General features: G+C 31.6%; 1 protein-coding gene across 3 annotated transcripts in view; it reads left to right on the forward strand.

The window, feature by feature from the left end:
• The first annotated feature begins 237 nt into the window (after nt 1-237).
• LOC106472241 (IQ domain-containing protein D-like) overlaps nt 238-18,545 on the forward strand; it is a 23,197-nt gene continuing 4,889 nt past the window's right edge. For all 3 annotated transcript variants that reach the window (XM_022400841.1, XM_022400839.1, XM_022400840.1), the window contains exons 1-5: nt 238-1,062; nt 5,544-5,728; nt 8,569-8,657; nt 16,689-16,833; nt 18,082-18,153. In XM_022400841.1, the coding sequence (XP_022256549.1) occupies nt 645-1,062; nt 5,544-5,728; nt 8,569-8,657; nt 16,689-16,833; nt 18,082-18,153 (909 nt within the window). In that variant the 5' untranslated portion in view covers nt 238-644. The remainder of the gene's footprint in view (nt 1,063-5,543; nt 5,729-8,568; nt 8,658-16,688; nt 16,834-18,081; nt 18,154-18,545) is intronic.

Consider the following 18,545-nt stretch of genomic DNA (forward strand, 5'->3'; position numbering starts at 1 on the left):
TTTGTCATACGTTGTACATTTGCTGTTATGTTAAACTTATATTAAAGTTTTTCTTCATTACCCCATTCAAGCCGTCTCGTCATCGAATCTGTCTGTATATCTATTTATCTGCAATTATTTGCCGGGCTTATATACTAAAATAGAGGGCGCTGGAAAAGACTAGAGCTGCCAGGAAATCTCATCACGTGTTATCAGCCCCACGTGACTTCCGCTGTCGTAACAACCGTAAATCGTGTATGGTTCCTATAGTAACAAATATAAATAAACTGTTTCCATCGTTCTTATATAACTGGAAGCCTAATTTACGAGTAACGTTAGAAAACATTGATCTGTTGTTGAAAAGCAAATCAAAAGCGTGGGACTTTCAAGGTTATTGTGTACAGTATAGATATATGTGCGTTACTCAGTTAGAGTATATTATTTTGCTAAAATTATAAACTTAATTAAGTATTACCATTATCGCCAATGGGTTTGACGCTTATGGTTAATGACCATAGTTAGGCCAAACATGGTATAACTATAACTATAAGTAATGTGATGATAAAAAAATTTGTAACTTGCTAATTAGTACTAACAGTAACTCAACATTATTTGAAAATGTGCTTTGTAGAACATTAGAAAAGAGTAGACTTTATCTAGGTGCAATGAATTTGTCAGATGTATTTACACAAATTTGTGAAAGAAGAAAGTTTGAATATGACAATGAGATGGACAACAGATCAGCGAATTCTGACAAAAACAGTGAAGCCTTTTCCTTTGCCAATGAAGAGTGCCGTTTATTGAGGGTTTTGGAAGAAACTGTTTTTAAAATTCAAATTATTTTATCCATAATATCTAGTGATAAAGAGCATACACATTTGGTGTCAGAAAAAAATATTCCTTTGGAAAAATATGAAGAATTAAAAAAGAAATATGATCATTTCAGTAATTGTGATGATGGTGTGAATGAACTATTAAATGATGAAATTAGGTCTTTTATAAAGGAGCTATTGACTACAGATAGGAAAATTTCTGATGAGATCTTTATTAAAAATAAACACCACTTTACTCCAGATATATTAGGTAAATGAAGTTTCATTGTATCAGTAGTTTAGAATTTAAGACAAAATGTGTTTTAAAATGATAATTGTGGAATATACATTAGTAATAGGACTTGTACATAACTTATGAAGTCATACATTTAAAATATTAGTATTTCCAATAAGCCCTTTAATCTGTTTTGTTGGATATGCACAATTGAAGATCATTGTGGCTGTGTGTTGAATATGTTCTGATTTTGAACTTGTTTTGTGTAATTTAAATGATTCTTCATGAGGAGAACAAAAGTATTAGGCTCCATAAGATACATAGTTTAAATTTGCTATGCATAAACACATATCATAAATATTTTTGATATTTCCTGATTGACACGTTAGTTGATTCTTTTAAAACTAAGTTAGTATTCTTGTAAGTTTAAACTAGGTTCTATATTATAATACTTTGTCTCCAAATATCATACAGTGTATCTCTCAGCAAAATCAAAATTTATTACCTCTTTTTCCACATTCAGTTGAATCAATTCAAAGGACAACAAGCCTTCTATATGGAGTTTTATGAATTGTCTTGGTCGTCTTGTTAAATCTGTATTCCATCAAGCATCATTCAATTACTTTTGTGATATTCAGCCTTTCCATTAATTTCAGAACAAGAGCTTTTCAGAAAAGTTATTCCCAGAGTGGATTGCAAATGATTTTTGACAAACTTCTCACATGGCCCATAAATTGTCCTTCAGATGTAGTCCATTTTCTGAGATTAGTTTTAGAATGTTGTTTGAGACCAAGATTAAATAATTACAAGTTTTCTATATAACATAATATGGGAATCACCCAAAAGGGATGTCATTTTAGATTTATTGTTAACCATTAATGAGGATGTAGATGTCAGAATCTCAAAAGTTGTGAAGGCAGATGAAGACTGCAGCAGAGCGAGTCCATCAATCTCTTGGACTTCTTGCCATTGGATCATGGTCATGTTATGTCAAGAACTCTGTAGAAGCTGGTATGCAATGGCTATTCCACAATAAAAGAAGTCATGCACAGACATTTTCCATGTTATGGAAAACTATCATCCTTGGTTGCAATTGATTGCCAGAAGAATTTAAGTAGGGGGATATTTAGGGAAGAGTGATCACTGCATGAATACATAAAATAGTGAATTAAATTTTTATTTTGTTATGGTTTACTTTACCATTCATCTATTATTCATTCTATTGTTTAGTTCCACAATAAATTTTTAGTTACATAAAAGTGCTAGCTCACCTTCTGTCTAGATCACGTTGATTCTAAGTTTGTTTTATGTATGTGTTATGAAACTGACAAAAGCTTTTTTCCTAGCAGTGACATATAAATACTAATAAATAAAACTCTATAACCTGAGAGCTTTCAAAAGGTGGACCTCTCTTCTTCAGGGGCAAATTGGGAATGGTGGTGTAATCGAATTAGTGATATATATAAAGGAAGTTTAGGGATATCATGAATGTCATCTAGTTTTCCAGGAAATGTTTAGTCTACTTCTTCTTGAATCTACAGGTTTTTCTAACATCATGAATATAAATATTAATGTCATGAAAGATTATATAGGTTTATAATAATAGCTAGTCACATGAGATGTAACCTTATGGTCTAACCACTAAATGAAAGGCCTTCCTTGATCTTGAAAATTATTTATTTCACAAGATATAGTTAGAAAGATTTATTATTCTATATTGTTCTTGATATTGAGAAGTTGTTTAATTTTGAAACATTGTGTTATTCTCCTGTGAAATAAGTTTTTCCTTTTTTTGTTTCTTTTTTCTCTAATTTCTTTATTTATTGAAATTAACCACATTGAGATTTGTGTTGTATTGTTTATTAATGTTTGTACCTATTCCTGGCCAGGCACAGGTTTACTAATTATTCTTTTCTATAAGTGATGAACATTTGTATTCTAGTTGTTTGATTTTTTATTTCTGTTGTTATATTTAATAAATTATTTTTATTTGACCCTGGTTGTAGCAGCATTTTGTTATAAATAAGATTGATGTTTGGCCAAATGTTGAGATAAGAAAATTAAATTTTTGTTCTTAATTCTGAGAAAGCTAATTTTGAGGCTATGAGACAAGATTTATCATTATTGAGTTGGGATAATAAGTGAAAATGTGATTTGGGAAATTAAAAAAAAAGCTTTTACTTCAAGGTAAGCATGTTTCCAGAAAGAGGAAAAGAATAACAATGTATAAAATTTAATTGGCTTAGTAAAGACATAAAGAAGAAAATCAGGGATAAATGCCATAAAAGCTGCCCTAGAAATTATAGGTCAGTTAGTCTTATTTCTGTTGTGGAAAAATGCTAGAGTGTCTGATAGAAGAAGCTTTGCAAAATCAGTTTTTGAAGTATGATATCACAAAAGAGAACCATCATGGATTCACCAAAGAAAAAATGTTGTCTTACTAATCTGTTGACTATTTTGAGTGGGTTATTTGACAAGGCACTACACAGAAGTTTAGTGAAGAAACTCACATAGGTTGGGGTTGGAGAAAGATTAGTTGGTTGGATTGTAGGGTGGTTAAGTGAGAGAAAGCAAAAAGTCATTATTAATAGAGTCCAGTCAAATTGGACCTTTGTTACTAATGATGTGCCTCAGGTGGCAGTGCTTTGGCCTTTGCTTTTTCTTATTTATATTAAAGGTTATGATAGGGGCATTGTAAATAGTAAAGATTATATTAAATTCTTGGGTATTTTTAGCTGTATTGAAGTATTAATAACATAATAACTTTGAATGTTTGTTTAGTTAGGCATATATTTGGCAACTGACCATTAATTATAATAAGTAAAAGATAATGTGTTTGGGTCATCATAATTTGGATCAAGTATAAATGGGAACACACTCAATAGCATGAATGAAAAAAAAAAGGATCCTGGCATAGTGGTGCCTAAATCACTCAAGCCATTGAAACAGTGCTCATTTGCTAATAGTAAAGGTAATATTATTTTGAGGAGTATTTTTTAGACAATGATTACAAGTCAAAAGAGGTAACTATCTCTTTAAACAAGTCACTAGTTATACCTCACTTGGAATACTGAGTACACTTTTGGTATCCTTATCTAAGACATGATATTTAATTATTGAAAAGGGTTTCAGAGGATGATTCCAGGGATGGAAATGTTATCTTTTGAAGATAAGTAAGATCTATTAATTTTTCTTTTTAAAAATAAAGGGTAAGAAATGATCTAATTGAAGTTTACAAAGTTAAAGGTTTTTGATTTACCTGTGCTGTGTTCTGAAGACATTAGGGTGACAGAAAGAACAAAAGTTCAAGAAGAGGAAAAGACAGTCTACAGTCTAACTAAGACATTTATATTTTTCAAGTAGGGTGATTACTTATGTTATGAGTTGCCATTCCAACAGATTTAATCTGATCTTATCATGAAAACTGTGAGTAGACTTTTAAGATATAAACACAGACAATTATGCTTTGACTGATAATCAAATTTTTCAAAGTATAATTGAATGGATCTTGGTAGCATAGTGTTATTACTATTTGTGATGTGTAGCATCAGTGATACCCATTTTGGCAAAGTCATCTTTACTATTCATAGTCAAGAGGAATTGTGGTTTTTGGACAAGTCAGATAACTCATCAGTGGCCTAAAAAATTCTTTATTATCATGACATTATGACTCTTCTATTGTGAACATCTGCAGTCAGTTACTTGTTGTGTATGTATTCAAAATACATTTATGTTGCAACACAAGTGTGCATAGATAAAATTTTTATTTACATTTAATATACCTACTTCAGTTTTAAGCTTTACAGTGATAATTTCATGAAGATTTTCGTTTTGAAGGTGTATGGTTGTGTTGCTACTCTATAAGGAGCAGTAAGACAGAAAGAAACATTGACAGATATAAGCACCAAGATCTGCAAGTTGAATTCATATGTGCCTTTGCAAACAAAAAAATAATATGTTTCCTTCAATAAAATTTAAATGTTTACATTTTCATGAAAGTTAACCACTTTAATAAAAGAAATTGCTTTCAAAATAATGGATGGAAACTTGATTTAATTCAAAACAGCCTCAAACTAAGACTTGATAAATTGTTTCATGTCTTTCTTATATTTTATTTCATGCTCAAATTGAAATTTTTAGAAATCTTTAAGGTCATCATTTTGATAATAAAAAAATTAAAATGTGATTCAACCAGGGGAGAAATTCTGCTGCTACTCACCAGTACTGAGTACTGGAACTTATTTTTAAGGCAGTACTAGTACTAGGATTTATTTGAGCTGCTTTGTTGTTTTTCATGTTTACATGTAGATTTTTTTCTTTTTCAAAAATAGGTCCACTTCACTCAGCTGAGTACCTCTACTATTTGTTTGAGAATTTCACTTCTGGATTCAACACATAATTAATTTTACTGAAAAATGAAGTTGAGAAACTGAGTTTATTTTCTATAAAGTATTTGATTTCTCTATACATATATATACTCCATGTTTTTACACCACTCAAAATTATCATTTATACAGATTTAAATCAACAGTTTGAAGAACTTCACAAGAACTTGAAAGAAAGATTTAAAACTTCCTCAGATTTGGTACTAAAGGATCAACAGTATATTTTGAAAGTTCAAGCTGAAGAGCTGAAAAATGCTGACAAAGTTCAAAAACTAGAAACTGAGTTACAAGATACAAGAAAACAGAAAGATACTAAGGTATGAATTCTTTGTAATTTTTGCATGAACACATTTTCACAAACATTTCCATTTTGTAATTTTAATAATTGAATTGTTTAACATGAGTCTGATTATAATTGTGCATTTTCTTTTTTTTTGTCAAAAAGTGCATCTTACCAAATGTCTCTGGTTGTTTCTGATTATAATTTTCTTGGTTATCTCATCTCTGTTGACAATGTTATTAATGTAAGGAACAGGTTTTACTAATGGATTACAGATTATTTGTAACATTTCTACACATGCTGTAGAAAGAGAAATGCATCTTTTATTGATTTAAATCCAGTTATTTCATATTTAAACCACCACTTGCTTTGGCTTACACAAAGTTAATCAGGTAGGGATGGAACCTCGTGTTAATGTAATTTCTATCAACCAACAAGTCCAGGATTAGTTTTAAATTTACCCTATGTTAAACACATATCACTTAAATTAATTGTAATTGAATTTTTTTATTTTTGTATGAAACAACTTTCATATATATTGTAGTTTGACACCAAGATTACTGAAAAGATTATATTTCTGGTTTATTGTATACCAAATGAGCTCATATAAGTTGAAATGTTTTCAGCTAGCTGTTCTTGTATGATGTCATATATAGGCAAAGAAAAATATAAGATAGCAATAAATGGATGGATGAATGGACAGATCAGTATATATATTATAGAATATATAGATGTAACTAAAAAGGACCATAAGGCACCCTTTACTAAATTCTAAAGTAACTACTAGGTGCACGCACGTATGCAGGGGGTGGGAGTCTACCGAACCCCCTATTTTGTGATGTGAAAAAATTATGCTTATATGGTTATAGCAAAGCTGTTATAATATTTAATGTTTTCTTTTTAGTCTACATTCTTCTGATGAAACATTAGGATTTTTTGGCTTGAAATAGTCACATGCAATGGCTTCTTTTGACACTTTGTAATTAGAATCCTGAAGCCGTATTGATACAGTTGGGTTTTGTAAGCCGGATTCTTCACAGCAGGTGTCTGTGACTTGTTGGTGATAAATTTCAACAATAAACAAATAGCAACACAGTCCACTTGCTTTAAATAATATTTTTAAACAAGTCAAATGTATATAAAAATATTTGTTACACTGTTGGTTATCGCAGTTGTATCCAGAGCTTTAAATAATTGTCTTTTTTTTTTGTGTCAAAGTCTGCACCAGCTGGTTTGATTAATTTAGAACACAACTGTCAAGGTAAATTATTCGTCTCTGCTTTTTTATTATAATACAGTCTGTGATAGTTTTACTTTAAAAATAACCACTATACATTCTTCATTGCTAAACTCACAATTGTGCAGTATAGATCTAAATAATAATCTTTCGACGTGTATTTACACCTCGACAGAAGTCTAGAACGTTCTATGCAATAATAGGTATTCTGATGCAATAATACTCAGTTAAAACAACATACATGCTACACAATGTATGAATCATTAACAAACTTGGCATAACCTCTCGCTTCTAAAAATAACTAAATATGACACCCATGCTATATAAACTATCCAAATCATAATGCTTGCATTAAACTTAAACTAAAGCAGTGGTATATATTTAACAGCTACATGTGCTTTTGAGCGCAAGAGAGCTTCGTTGTGTCATGGAAGTAGAACTATAAAGTGATTGTGGGTTTGAGATTTAAGCATTTTTGTAGGTTTTTATTTTCGTATAAGGAAGAAGCTGAGAATTGTACTAATCTTAAACCCATTTGAAAATTACCCACTATACAAGTAACAGTAACTGGCGGACAGCAGATCCCGAACGATCACATGATATTTGGTAAACTGAAGCACACTTTTAAGCACTCAGCCAGTTAACACAAGGTAGCTATTCTAATTGTATATCCAAAGCTGTATTAGCTACTAAACCAGCAAAGCTACCTAGTACTGTATCCTAGTCATCATGTGCCAATCCTTTTATTTTGCTGGCAAAAAAAAATTATATATTGCTGCAATCAGTTTCATGTAGGCAATTCATTCTGTTCAGTAAGAAATGTCGAAAATTTAACTTATATACTGCATACTATATAGTCTCACGAGCCAAGAATAATTACCTGATGTGTACACAAACAGAAAAAAAGACTGAGTGCTCTAGCTCTAATACATAATCATTATGGCACTGCTATAAATATTGAAACTGTATGTAAGTTATTTATGGAAAAGCACCCCAGAAGAATGGTGTATGCTAACAAGTTATTTCGGTAATGCTTACTTGTACGTATATGATAGCCAATGATTCAAATATCTAATATACTATTGTTGTACAGAATTGTTTAAATTAGTACTATAATTTAACAGCTAATAATTGCAGTACTTTACTATACTAAATCATACATATTTATTGCAATTCAAGGTTTAGCTTTCCATGCAGTGTTGCAACAGAATGATGATTTGTTGACTTTTCATTGGATGTTTGTGGATTTTATGTGACAAGCCATGCAATTGTTTAAGTTATATTTCTTACAAAATTGCTTCCAGATTTGATCCCATAGCATCTATTTTTTTACAGATTTTTCTGGGGGGCATGCCTCCAGACCCCCCATAGTATTAGCACGCTGATTTTGCTTTTCATCTCACAAATTAGAATCCCACTTTAAAACATTCTGCGTATGGGCCTGAGGTGAGGTGTATGTAAGAGTTAGCTGATAGGAAAAAGCAAGTAATGGTTTTATTGTTATTCAACAGTGCTTATTTGTAGTTAACTTTATTTTTGTGACTTCTGACACATTAGTACAACAAATAAGAATATATACATATAAAAGCCTGCATTTAAAGTGGGTTATATAGGTTTAACAGAAAATTTGAAATTAATAGGTCTGTGAAAAAATGACTATGATCCAACAATTAGAAGAGTTTATTGCTCGAGTGGAAAGTTTGGCAGCAGACAATATCAGTCAGCTACAGTAAGTAGGAATTTCACTCGTGCATTTAATCAATAGAGGTTGTATAATGTGAATTATATGTACTGAAATTTGTATTCAGGTCTTGTTTATTGCATTTTATTTTTTTATAACTTTAGTATGAATTAGATTCTTTCTTGCATTTACGGCTATTATTTTACATTATTTTATTTAGTAGCAAATGTTTCAGCAAGTAAGTTAGAATATAAAAACTGGCTTAAAACTGCATATTGTATAAGTGTAATAACTAATAAAGATACACCTAGTGGGTAGTTTGATCACTAATCTGTGTTAGCATTAACAAAAGAAAAAAAGAGTTAATTGGAACCTCTGTAATCTATTAATTAATTATAATTCAGTGCATATATCAGTTAACATAATTGTTGTTTAAAAATAAACATGCGCATTTCAAAACAATTTTGAAGAAATGACCAAGTAAGCATTTGTAAGAAAATACACAGTATTAACTTGAACATCAAACACTTACATATCTTAATAAAATGATACAAATTATTTAGATATAACAAGTTTAAGGTTGGTGAATCCGAAGTATGACTGATTATTATTATTTATTTTTCTGGTTGACAAACTGTTTCTGCAGTTGGAATTTTAATTATAAATAGTGTATTTGCATATACATCACCATTAACCTAATGACTCAGACTAGTGGCCATATTGGAGGCATCAGAGAGTAAACAAATCGCTAGACAGTATTCGATATAAATTCATGGCAAAATTGATGAAAGCTGCTGAGAAACTGCACAAATTTTCGTTTAAGTATCGAGATAGCCTTTATAAACAATAAAAGGCAAGATATGAGGGGAAGTTGAAGCTGATAAATTTACATTGTAGATTTTAAGCCCAACAGTTTATGTTCAAAGATGAAAAGTAACAATTAAAGTACTGTCGTAACCTTATTGTTATTAGTATTCCTTATGGCATATTGTACATGAAACACAGGAACTTAAAGTTAAAAATATGACAAAATCAAAGTTTTAGATAAACATTTTCTTATTTAGTTGAAATTGACAACAGATTTACACATGCACAACAGACAACACCAATTTTGTCAACCAATGTTAAGTTTTCGTTTTTTCTACAGATAAAAAAATCAATGGGTAATGGTCTACCTAATATAGAATATTTTTGCCACACAGTTTCAATTACTCTCTCCACATAAATTCTCACATGTGAAATTTTTATAATCGTTTCTAGGTCAGTTGGTGCCAGTTGGCTTTTTCCTCGCGTAAAGGTAGTTATTTTTACCTCTGTCATCATAGAACCCACACTAGCTTGAAAGTTGAATATCACACCTCTTGTCAGCAAGGATTAAGTCGTCAGGCACAATATTATTCAGAAATCCACTATTTTCTGTTATATGTTTGTCACTTACTCTGTCTCTTCATGCTCTCGATATAAATGATACTGTTCCTTGAAGTGTAATATCAATAAGAAACTTGAAAGTATTGTGGTGCTTTTAGGAAGACCATGTTTCAGCTCTGGCCTTCAGATTAGATGGTCTGTCAATAAACACCTCAAAAAAAGTATATTATCCACCACATTTATTTCCAAAATATGTTCTGAATGTTTAATCTCAATTTCATAAGTGTAAGTATTAACATTTGAAACTTGCTCATATACTTTTTTACTGGCAAAAATGGTTCTAAATAACTAAAGAGAGTAAACAAGATTTGGTAAGTTGGTAAGCCAGTGTAGTAAATTACATTTTCATGTTTACCATCAAAGTCTGCATCATCATACGTTGAATTGTATTTTTCACTTGCGAACTCAATTCAATATTTTCAGTCCTTAAGATTTGCAACTTATTTGTCATGATTGTCACTAGGTTCCCAGTCAAATCCGTCTGGGTTTCAGTTCCAGTTTCCACCTGTTCTCTAAATGTTTCCTTTTGTATTTGTTGTAATAACAACAATGACTGGGCTGCATCCGTGTCTTTCTTTTTTTTTCAGTTCTTCTTTGTCTATGGTTAAATCGTGAAAGATCTGGTGACATTAGAATTTCCTCTTTAGTTATTGCAGCTGTGGATATCATATTGATAGAAGGGACCCAATCTTAGTTGTCTTTCTGGTAAAGGTCTGCCTTTTGTCCTAAAAAAGAAATAAGTAAATGTTTGAAGATCCACACAATTGTATGTCTATAAAGGTACAATGTACAAGCCATTTTCTAACCTGTGTACTTTAGCTTTTTGCTTGAATTTATATTATATTTTTTGTTTTACACGTGTATGAAAATAAACAATAATTTATCATATCACAAAAGCAAAAAAAAAATATCAAGATCGTAAAAGTTTGAGGTGGGAGAGTTGAATAATGTTTGGAGAAAATAAGAGATTAATTTTAATTTCTTTCCCAAGCTAAGGAAGACCAAAATATTCAAAGCCACGCCCCTTTCCGTCTTTTTTATGAAACAGTTGATTGCATAAGGCAGACGAGAATCTTATTAAAAATAAAACATTCCATGTTAATATATATATGGATAATGCTAGATGATAATCATTGCACCTCAATGCATAATCCCACTGAGAATGGGTGCTCTATCTCTACTGTCATTTTCACGTACTGTTGCTGAACAATATATATTTACTTATGATGAAATATTTATAAATATAGGTATCTATATAATTTTGTTATAAAAATATTTCTTACCTTAAATAAAATGAGCTGATACACTCGAATAATTTCCAGATTTTTCCCATCAAAGTTTTGCTAGAAGCTGGCTAATCACAGTTTCCTTTGGTCCTCACCAAGTTTTTTGCACCCTTCACCTTAATTAGTAATCACCTTGAGAAGGCGATAAAATTGTAAATGTGTGTCTCTGTCTTACCGATTAGACACCTTATCACTCAACAATAGTTTACCATTATTACTAGTATTTAACTGCCAAAGGCTACACAGGTAAGCTCATGAACAGTAAAACAAACAAAATCAATATCTCCAATATGGTCGACTCTCGTTTTGGTGAAGCCACGTGAAAACAGTCCATAACAACAATTTGGCATAAGTCGGCCAAATTTTTTTGAGAATTGAATTACCATTTTATTTATCAGCATATAATATGATCATTCCCCTTACCCAAATCTCTTTTTTTTTTCTTGGGAGGGGGGGGGCATAATAGTAAACTTTGTTAACCAAATTTGACAATTTTCATAAACAAAAGGTGTCATCTTGGGAGAGGGGGTGTACTCTAGTGCTGCCAAATTTTACCCCACTTGGCATCACGATGTGTCAAATTCTATCCTTGTTCTTAATTTTTACAGACAACAGTACGAAAATGTACTAATCTATCAACATGGCCAATCATCCAAAGGTAGTGAAGAGGGATTAAATACTTCATAGGATTTTAATATTTTTTAAGAACAATGAACATTTGGTATCGTTTACGTCACAGACATGTGTATAATGGTCAAAAAGGATTAGGATTAGACAACACACCATCATCAACTGTAGTATTGTTCAAAGTTCACAAAATTTGTGAATGATTAAAGTATATATATCACTTGTTAAAAAACGTGAAGAATATGAAGGTGATATTCTTTTCTTATATAGTCATGTTAACTCAACATTAAAATGTGCCTGTACGAAGTATGTTTTCAGTGCTATGGTTGACGGCATCACTCTCTCTCTCCGTGTCGGGACTTAGGTCTTTGTGACCTAGGAGGGTCAGGTTCGTAGGGACCTCTTAATGGCATCGCTCCTTCAAGATTTTGTTGGTTTCGAATTTTGCCCAAAGCTACTCAAGGGTTATCTGCACCAGCCATCCCTAATTTAGCGGTGATAGACGAGAGGAAAGGTAACTAGTCAACATCACCCAACGCCAACTCTTGGGCCACTCTTTTACCAGTTAATAGTGTGGTTTACGTGACATTATAACGCCCTCGAGACTGAAAGGGCCAGCATGTTCGGTGACGAAAATTCGAACCCACGACCCGCATATTGCGATTCAAGCGTTTTAACTACCAGGCCATACCGGACTTGGTGATTAATGTAACATAACTTAAGGATAGCAAGAACCATGTGGTCCATCAAGGTTATCCTTGTACATCCACCCTTGAGGAGAAGTAAAAACTCAAACCCTCCCATTATTTTTCAAGGAATTTCCTCCACTACTTCCGAGAACAACTCATTCTATAAGCCAATCAATCAGTTAGAAAAATAAAAGTGGCTTAAGTGGAGTCTATCCTCATTTGAATATATCATAAAGAAATCGAAGGCCATTATCCCAGTGTTTCTCTTTTCATGGGTGCTATTGCGCTATTGTTCATGGGTGGGTGCCTGTAAATGTTACAGCATTTTTAAGATAGATTTTCTTTGTTTTACAAAAATTTGGCAGTTCTGAAAGATTGTGTTAGCCTTTGTCTGAGATTCAGATTTAGCTGGAATATAAGTATAAGAGTTTTTTCTCCAGATTTCAACTTGATGAAGATTTAAAGTTCTTCAAAGCAGAATAAACTTTAACTTTGAAGAACTTTGACTGTAATGTATGGAACTTTTAACCCTTGTGAAAACTTAGAATACATCCCTCTCTTTTCAGTTAAAGATGCACTACATACACTTTTCTTAAATTTAACTTTGAATTTTTTTGTAAATATAATTGTGTTATACATTTTTGTATGCAATCTATTTCTATGCATGGGACTCAGTCAGATTCAGGGAGAAACAGACCCAAGCTTTATAATATACTGTATTTGTCAAATTTCCCATTTTTGTGTGAAATTAACTGTGGTTACTGGTTTGTGAAACATCATTTAAAGACGTAGTGTACCTGTTGTTTTCATTAACCCTATGCATAAAGTGGGGTATAAGTGCATATGTCACAACATTTTTACAGTTACATTCAAAATTTAATTAATTAAACAACTTTACTTTCAATGTATGTCAGTAAAGTGGATATCAAATTGTAGTTTATAATTCAAATAATTCATGTATTTACATTATATAAGTTTTAATTTCTAAAGGAAATATTTAAATAAATTCTTAATCTTCATTTCTCTGTATTATATGACACTTTATTCCGAATTGCCCATTTTAGATTTTATTTCTACATCTATATGACAAATTACACAATTATAATATAGATATTACTAAGACATATTGCAAAGTTACAGTCTCCAATTGCCTTGCTTCACTGAGATATAAAACAAAAAGTGAAACCCATATGCCACACCATCCTATTAAATCTTGTCTTTCAAAAAAAAAAACAATTGTTATCCTGTTAGTTAATAGGTAAAGTTGTTTTTTGGAAACATCAGTCAAGAGATAGCTGATAAGTTTCTCTCACCTTTAGTTATTCACAGAACTGGCTGTGTCACCAAAGATGTCATGATCTTCCCTATTAGAAAAGATTAATGCAGCACAGGATACATTATAGATATCAAAAATGTTAATTTTTCTTGATAAAGAGTGAGGGCTTTGACATCTCCTTGTTCATTTGTGAGTGGTCCTCGGTCATGTTGATAGTGCAGACACCTAGAGAAAGAGTGTGTTGTGTATATATTATTCTGTTTTCTTTGTTTTTGATAGCTTTTAAGTAAGACTTTATTTGTTTTAGATTGGATATTTGCTTAGTGAGTTCTTTGTTTTTTCTTGATTTGGCTAGATTTGATTTGTTTTAGAGACATTTTACAGCTCTTACATATTGTGTTAGCCTTTGTTTGAGATTCAGACTTAGCTTAGATATGAGTGTAAGAGTTTTTCAATAGATTTTTAACAACTTGATAAAGCTTTAAATTTCTTCAAATTGGAGTAAACTATAGCTTTGAAGAACTTTGACTATAATGGAACTTTTAACTCTTAACTTTTGACAATTTAGAGTTCATCCTTCTCTCTCCAGTTAATGACACAATATGGAAATTTGTCTTATTTTAACTAACTTGTATTGAGTTTGTAAATAAAGATGTTAGCAATATATGTGTTTATGTGAAGTCTTTTCATTTGTGTTGGACCAATACTCCTTAATACAGTATTTGTTGGATCTCCTGTTTTTGCAGACCCTACTAATTTACTGTGAGGAAAATCAGTGTATTTAAGAATGTAGTATATCCAGGTAAAACTGATTAATCCTAGAGTTATAGGATAGGGCCTCAAAATTAGCTTTCTGAAAATTTGTAATGAAAATTTATTTATTTTTTAATCTTGACATCAAACTGAATTATGCTTCCCCAGGTGTTCCCCTAAATCGATTATTGCAACTACATCCTAATTAGAGGTTAACAATGTGATATGCAGATATATTCTATCCATAGAGGTCATTGCTGTAATATTTCAAGAATTTTGACAGCCAGTGTCCTTCAACAATAGGTCAGGTATTTCTAGGTTACAGCCTCTATATTGAATGGGTAGTATTAGTTGCTATGGGTAAATCTGATGTTCTCTGTTGAGCAAAAAATGTTAGATTTAAGCATTTTGGAATAGATTTTGGTAAATATTCTTGTTCCTGATCTTAAGTGGGTTGGTTGAAGGGAAGGCATCTTAAGGGAATAAAAATAGTTAATTGATTCACAAATCTGTGAAAGGTAACCATCCAGCATCTAGAAAACAAGTACACACTGTATTTTTGCATATATTAATAAAGATTGTTTTCATTTTATGTGGCATGGCTTGGTGATAGTACGCTTGACTTGCAATCTGTGGGTCACAAGTTTAAATTTCACTGCCAAACATGCTCACCTTTTTAGCTGTGGGGGCATTATAATCTTATAGTCAATTCCACTATTTGTTGGTAAAGAGTAGTCCAAGAGTTTGCAATGGGTGGTGTTGATTAGCTGCCTTCCCTCTAGTCTACTACTTATAAATTAGGGACAGCTGGTGCAGATAGCCCTTGAGTAGCCTTATGCAAAATTCAACAAACACATTAAACAGACTGGATGACACATTATATGATCTAAAAACATTTTGTGTCACACATTGTGTTGTCCAGTCTGTTTACTCCTTTGCTTAAATTTAATTAGTGTAGTTAAATTCAGTAATACTTTGTAATTTATCCTGCAGATCCTTTCATTATAAGGCAGACCTACCTAATACTCTTTGATGAAATCAGTTTAACCTTAAAATACCATAATAATAAATCTGAAATAGTATCCCCTGTGGTTTCTGTCTGACTGTTTGCCATACCGAATCACATCATGAAATCTCTCCTTCACTACTTGACTCCATATAATCCCAGTCAGTGTGTCTAAAATTAAAGTATCCATAATTATTGCAACACTAGCCTTATAAATAACAACCCTGACCTCATACAATTTTCATTGACCTCATCTGTCTAATTAGGCAGAATCTAACAATTGCCAATTAAAAACTTTTTAGTTTAGAAATCCTTGATTGTGACCCATATAGATTCAACTTCTTAAGTACCATTTTTTTTATTCATTTACAACAGGCTGTACTGCATTGCTTGTATAAAGAGCCATATCATCATCTTTTAAAATATCATTACTATTAAATAAATTATAACTTGAAATTTTAGAATAATTCCTATTATAAATATTCTTCAAATCTAAATAATTTTCAGTAATTCCCATTATACCACAGTCTTTCATTTCAACAACAGCCCTGAACTCACTCATTTTGTTCACTAACATTAGAAATAGTAGCAACTAAAGTTATCTTTAAATCTGGCAGACCTTTTTTTTTCAAACTATCATGTAACTAGTTATGTTCTAAATCTTTTTCCAATATTTTTGTTTCTCTCGTTGTCTTAGCAATATGTGTTTTCCAATTTTCCCAGGATCCCTCACTAATATACAAGTTTAGTTTAAGCTGTCTTCAATGAATTTCTTTAAGAGCTTCATCAAATATCTTTCCATTTAGTGTGCTTAAGTGGAGCGTATCTCTAGCATGTAATTCACTTTGGTACTGGAAATTAAACTGTTAACATGTCCTGTATTTAATTGGGATTCAAAATTTGGTCTATTTAGTCCATTCAGACTCAAAAATATAGCTTTAGTTTTATGATAAAACGTAAATAGTTTACTATCTTGTTGTTTTTAATAAATAAACAACAATCAATCCTCTATAGAACAGATACTGCCAATCAGATTGGGTACGAGCAGAACATTTGCAAGGGTCATATCAGTCAACTTCAAGAAGAAATAGATCACTTGCAGACACGGTTATCTCAGCTTCATGCCAGCAACAAAGAAGACGAGAGTATCGTGAAAAAGGTTCGGAACCAGATTTTATTCTTTTCACGATGCGTGATAAAGTGTTTCTTTGTTTGAAGGAAACCTAAGTCGCTTTAGTTCATATATTGAAGTATTTTGTACAGAATGGTAAAGTACTAACACGATGAAATTTCAAATGACTTTTAACTATAAATATGGATTATCTTGTGTATTCAGTCGGCTTATAGATATCCATGGGGTAAGAAAGCTACAGTATTCTAATAACTTATACAGGTCAGAAATGGTATCTGGGACGGATTGACAAGTAATGAAAAAATTTGATCATTTACGTGTTAATATTTGACTTAATAAGATACCTCTCCATGTGTTGCAGTAACTGTAGTAATGTTTTGATATTAAAGTCTTTTTTTTCTTCTCTCTCTCTCTTTTGGAGTATTTTTTGGGTATCTCGCATTAATTGGACAGGTTGCCCAACAGGCTGTTCTTCTGCTCAACGAGAGTATCTCTAGATGCCTAACATTCGGAGTGCCCCCCCCTCCTACATCTGGTAATTAGGCCCCTGTTGTTTTGTGTGTTTTTTCGTTTACAGATCAGATTAAATATGTCTGTGCAAGATAAACATTTTAAATTGATTTTGCTGGTTTTTACTGATGTAGGAATTGGAAATATGTTTTATATTTGACGTATATCAGTATATATATATATATATATACCTATGGCGTCTAACTGCAGTGTTTATACCCTCGTGGAGGCAGTCCCCCCCCCCCAAAAAAAAGAAAAGTTTAAAAGTCCTGACAAAGTACCAGTTTTGTACTCTGTGTGTTGTAAAACAACTTTAGAAAAATCAAGAAGCTTCCAGAGGCCAGACCGTGCTAATAAATCTCAAATCACATTGTTGCCTAGGGAGTTCCAGTAACATTTCCGAATACAAAAAGTAAGAGTACTGTTTCCTTGGAAACAAAAATATGATTTGTAGTTAGTTATCGTTTGGAAAAAAATAATCATGAAATAATACGACTTCTCATACGTTTAGTCATATTACAAAATATATATTCATTTTTGTTTCAATCTATAGCTTCGACTTGGACGGTTAAAATCGTAAAACAGTTTTCAGCGGTTAAAAGAATGATCCATTTTTATTGGTTCTGTTTTTGTTGCAATGATTTTAAAAGCCATATCCTTGGATATTTAAGTTTATATACAAAATATATATAAGTGTGTCATTTTCATGGTGCTGATACTACTAAACACCAGGGCAATACAAACTCGATTTTTCTTTTCTTTAAGCGCAAGTTCAAACTAGAAGCAGAATTAGAAAATTGGTTGTTAAAGTACGACGAAGAGATTACTAAGAAACAGGTGAGAATGTACCTTATACTTGGTATCGTACGTTTTACTGTTACTTGAACTTAAGTACTTACGGTGAGTTTGTGGCAGTCGGATATTAACTGTTATCATCGTTAGTAGCCTGTACGAGCACTTAAGTCTAATTATATTTTATATATAATTATTAATAACTAAATAAGTAACTTTTTTATTGTTTTAATTTCTATAACTAAATATTAATTTCTAACTAGTTTTTGTACTATATTTTTCGGTTGCTTATCTTCTGCCAAAAAAAAGATACTAATTAATAATTAGGCATAGGTGATCGTATAGGACAGTGGTATCTAACCCGTGGTATACTCGTGGACCTTTTTGAAGGTATGCGCGAACCTTTGAAAAACATTAACAAGAAAATAAACCCACGC

The sequence above is a fragment of the Limulus polyphemus genome, unplaced genomic scaffold (assembly GCF_000517525.1).
Source record: "Limulus polyphemus unplaced genomic scaffold, Limulus_polyphemus-2.1.2 Scaffold5186, whole genome shotgun sequence".
In the NCBI taxonomy this organism is placed as follows: Eukaryota; Metazoa; Arthropoda; class Merostomata; order Xiphosura; family Limulidae; genus Limulus; species Limulus polyphemus.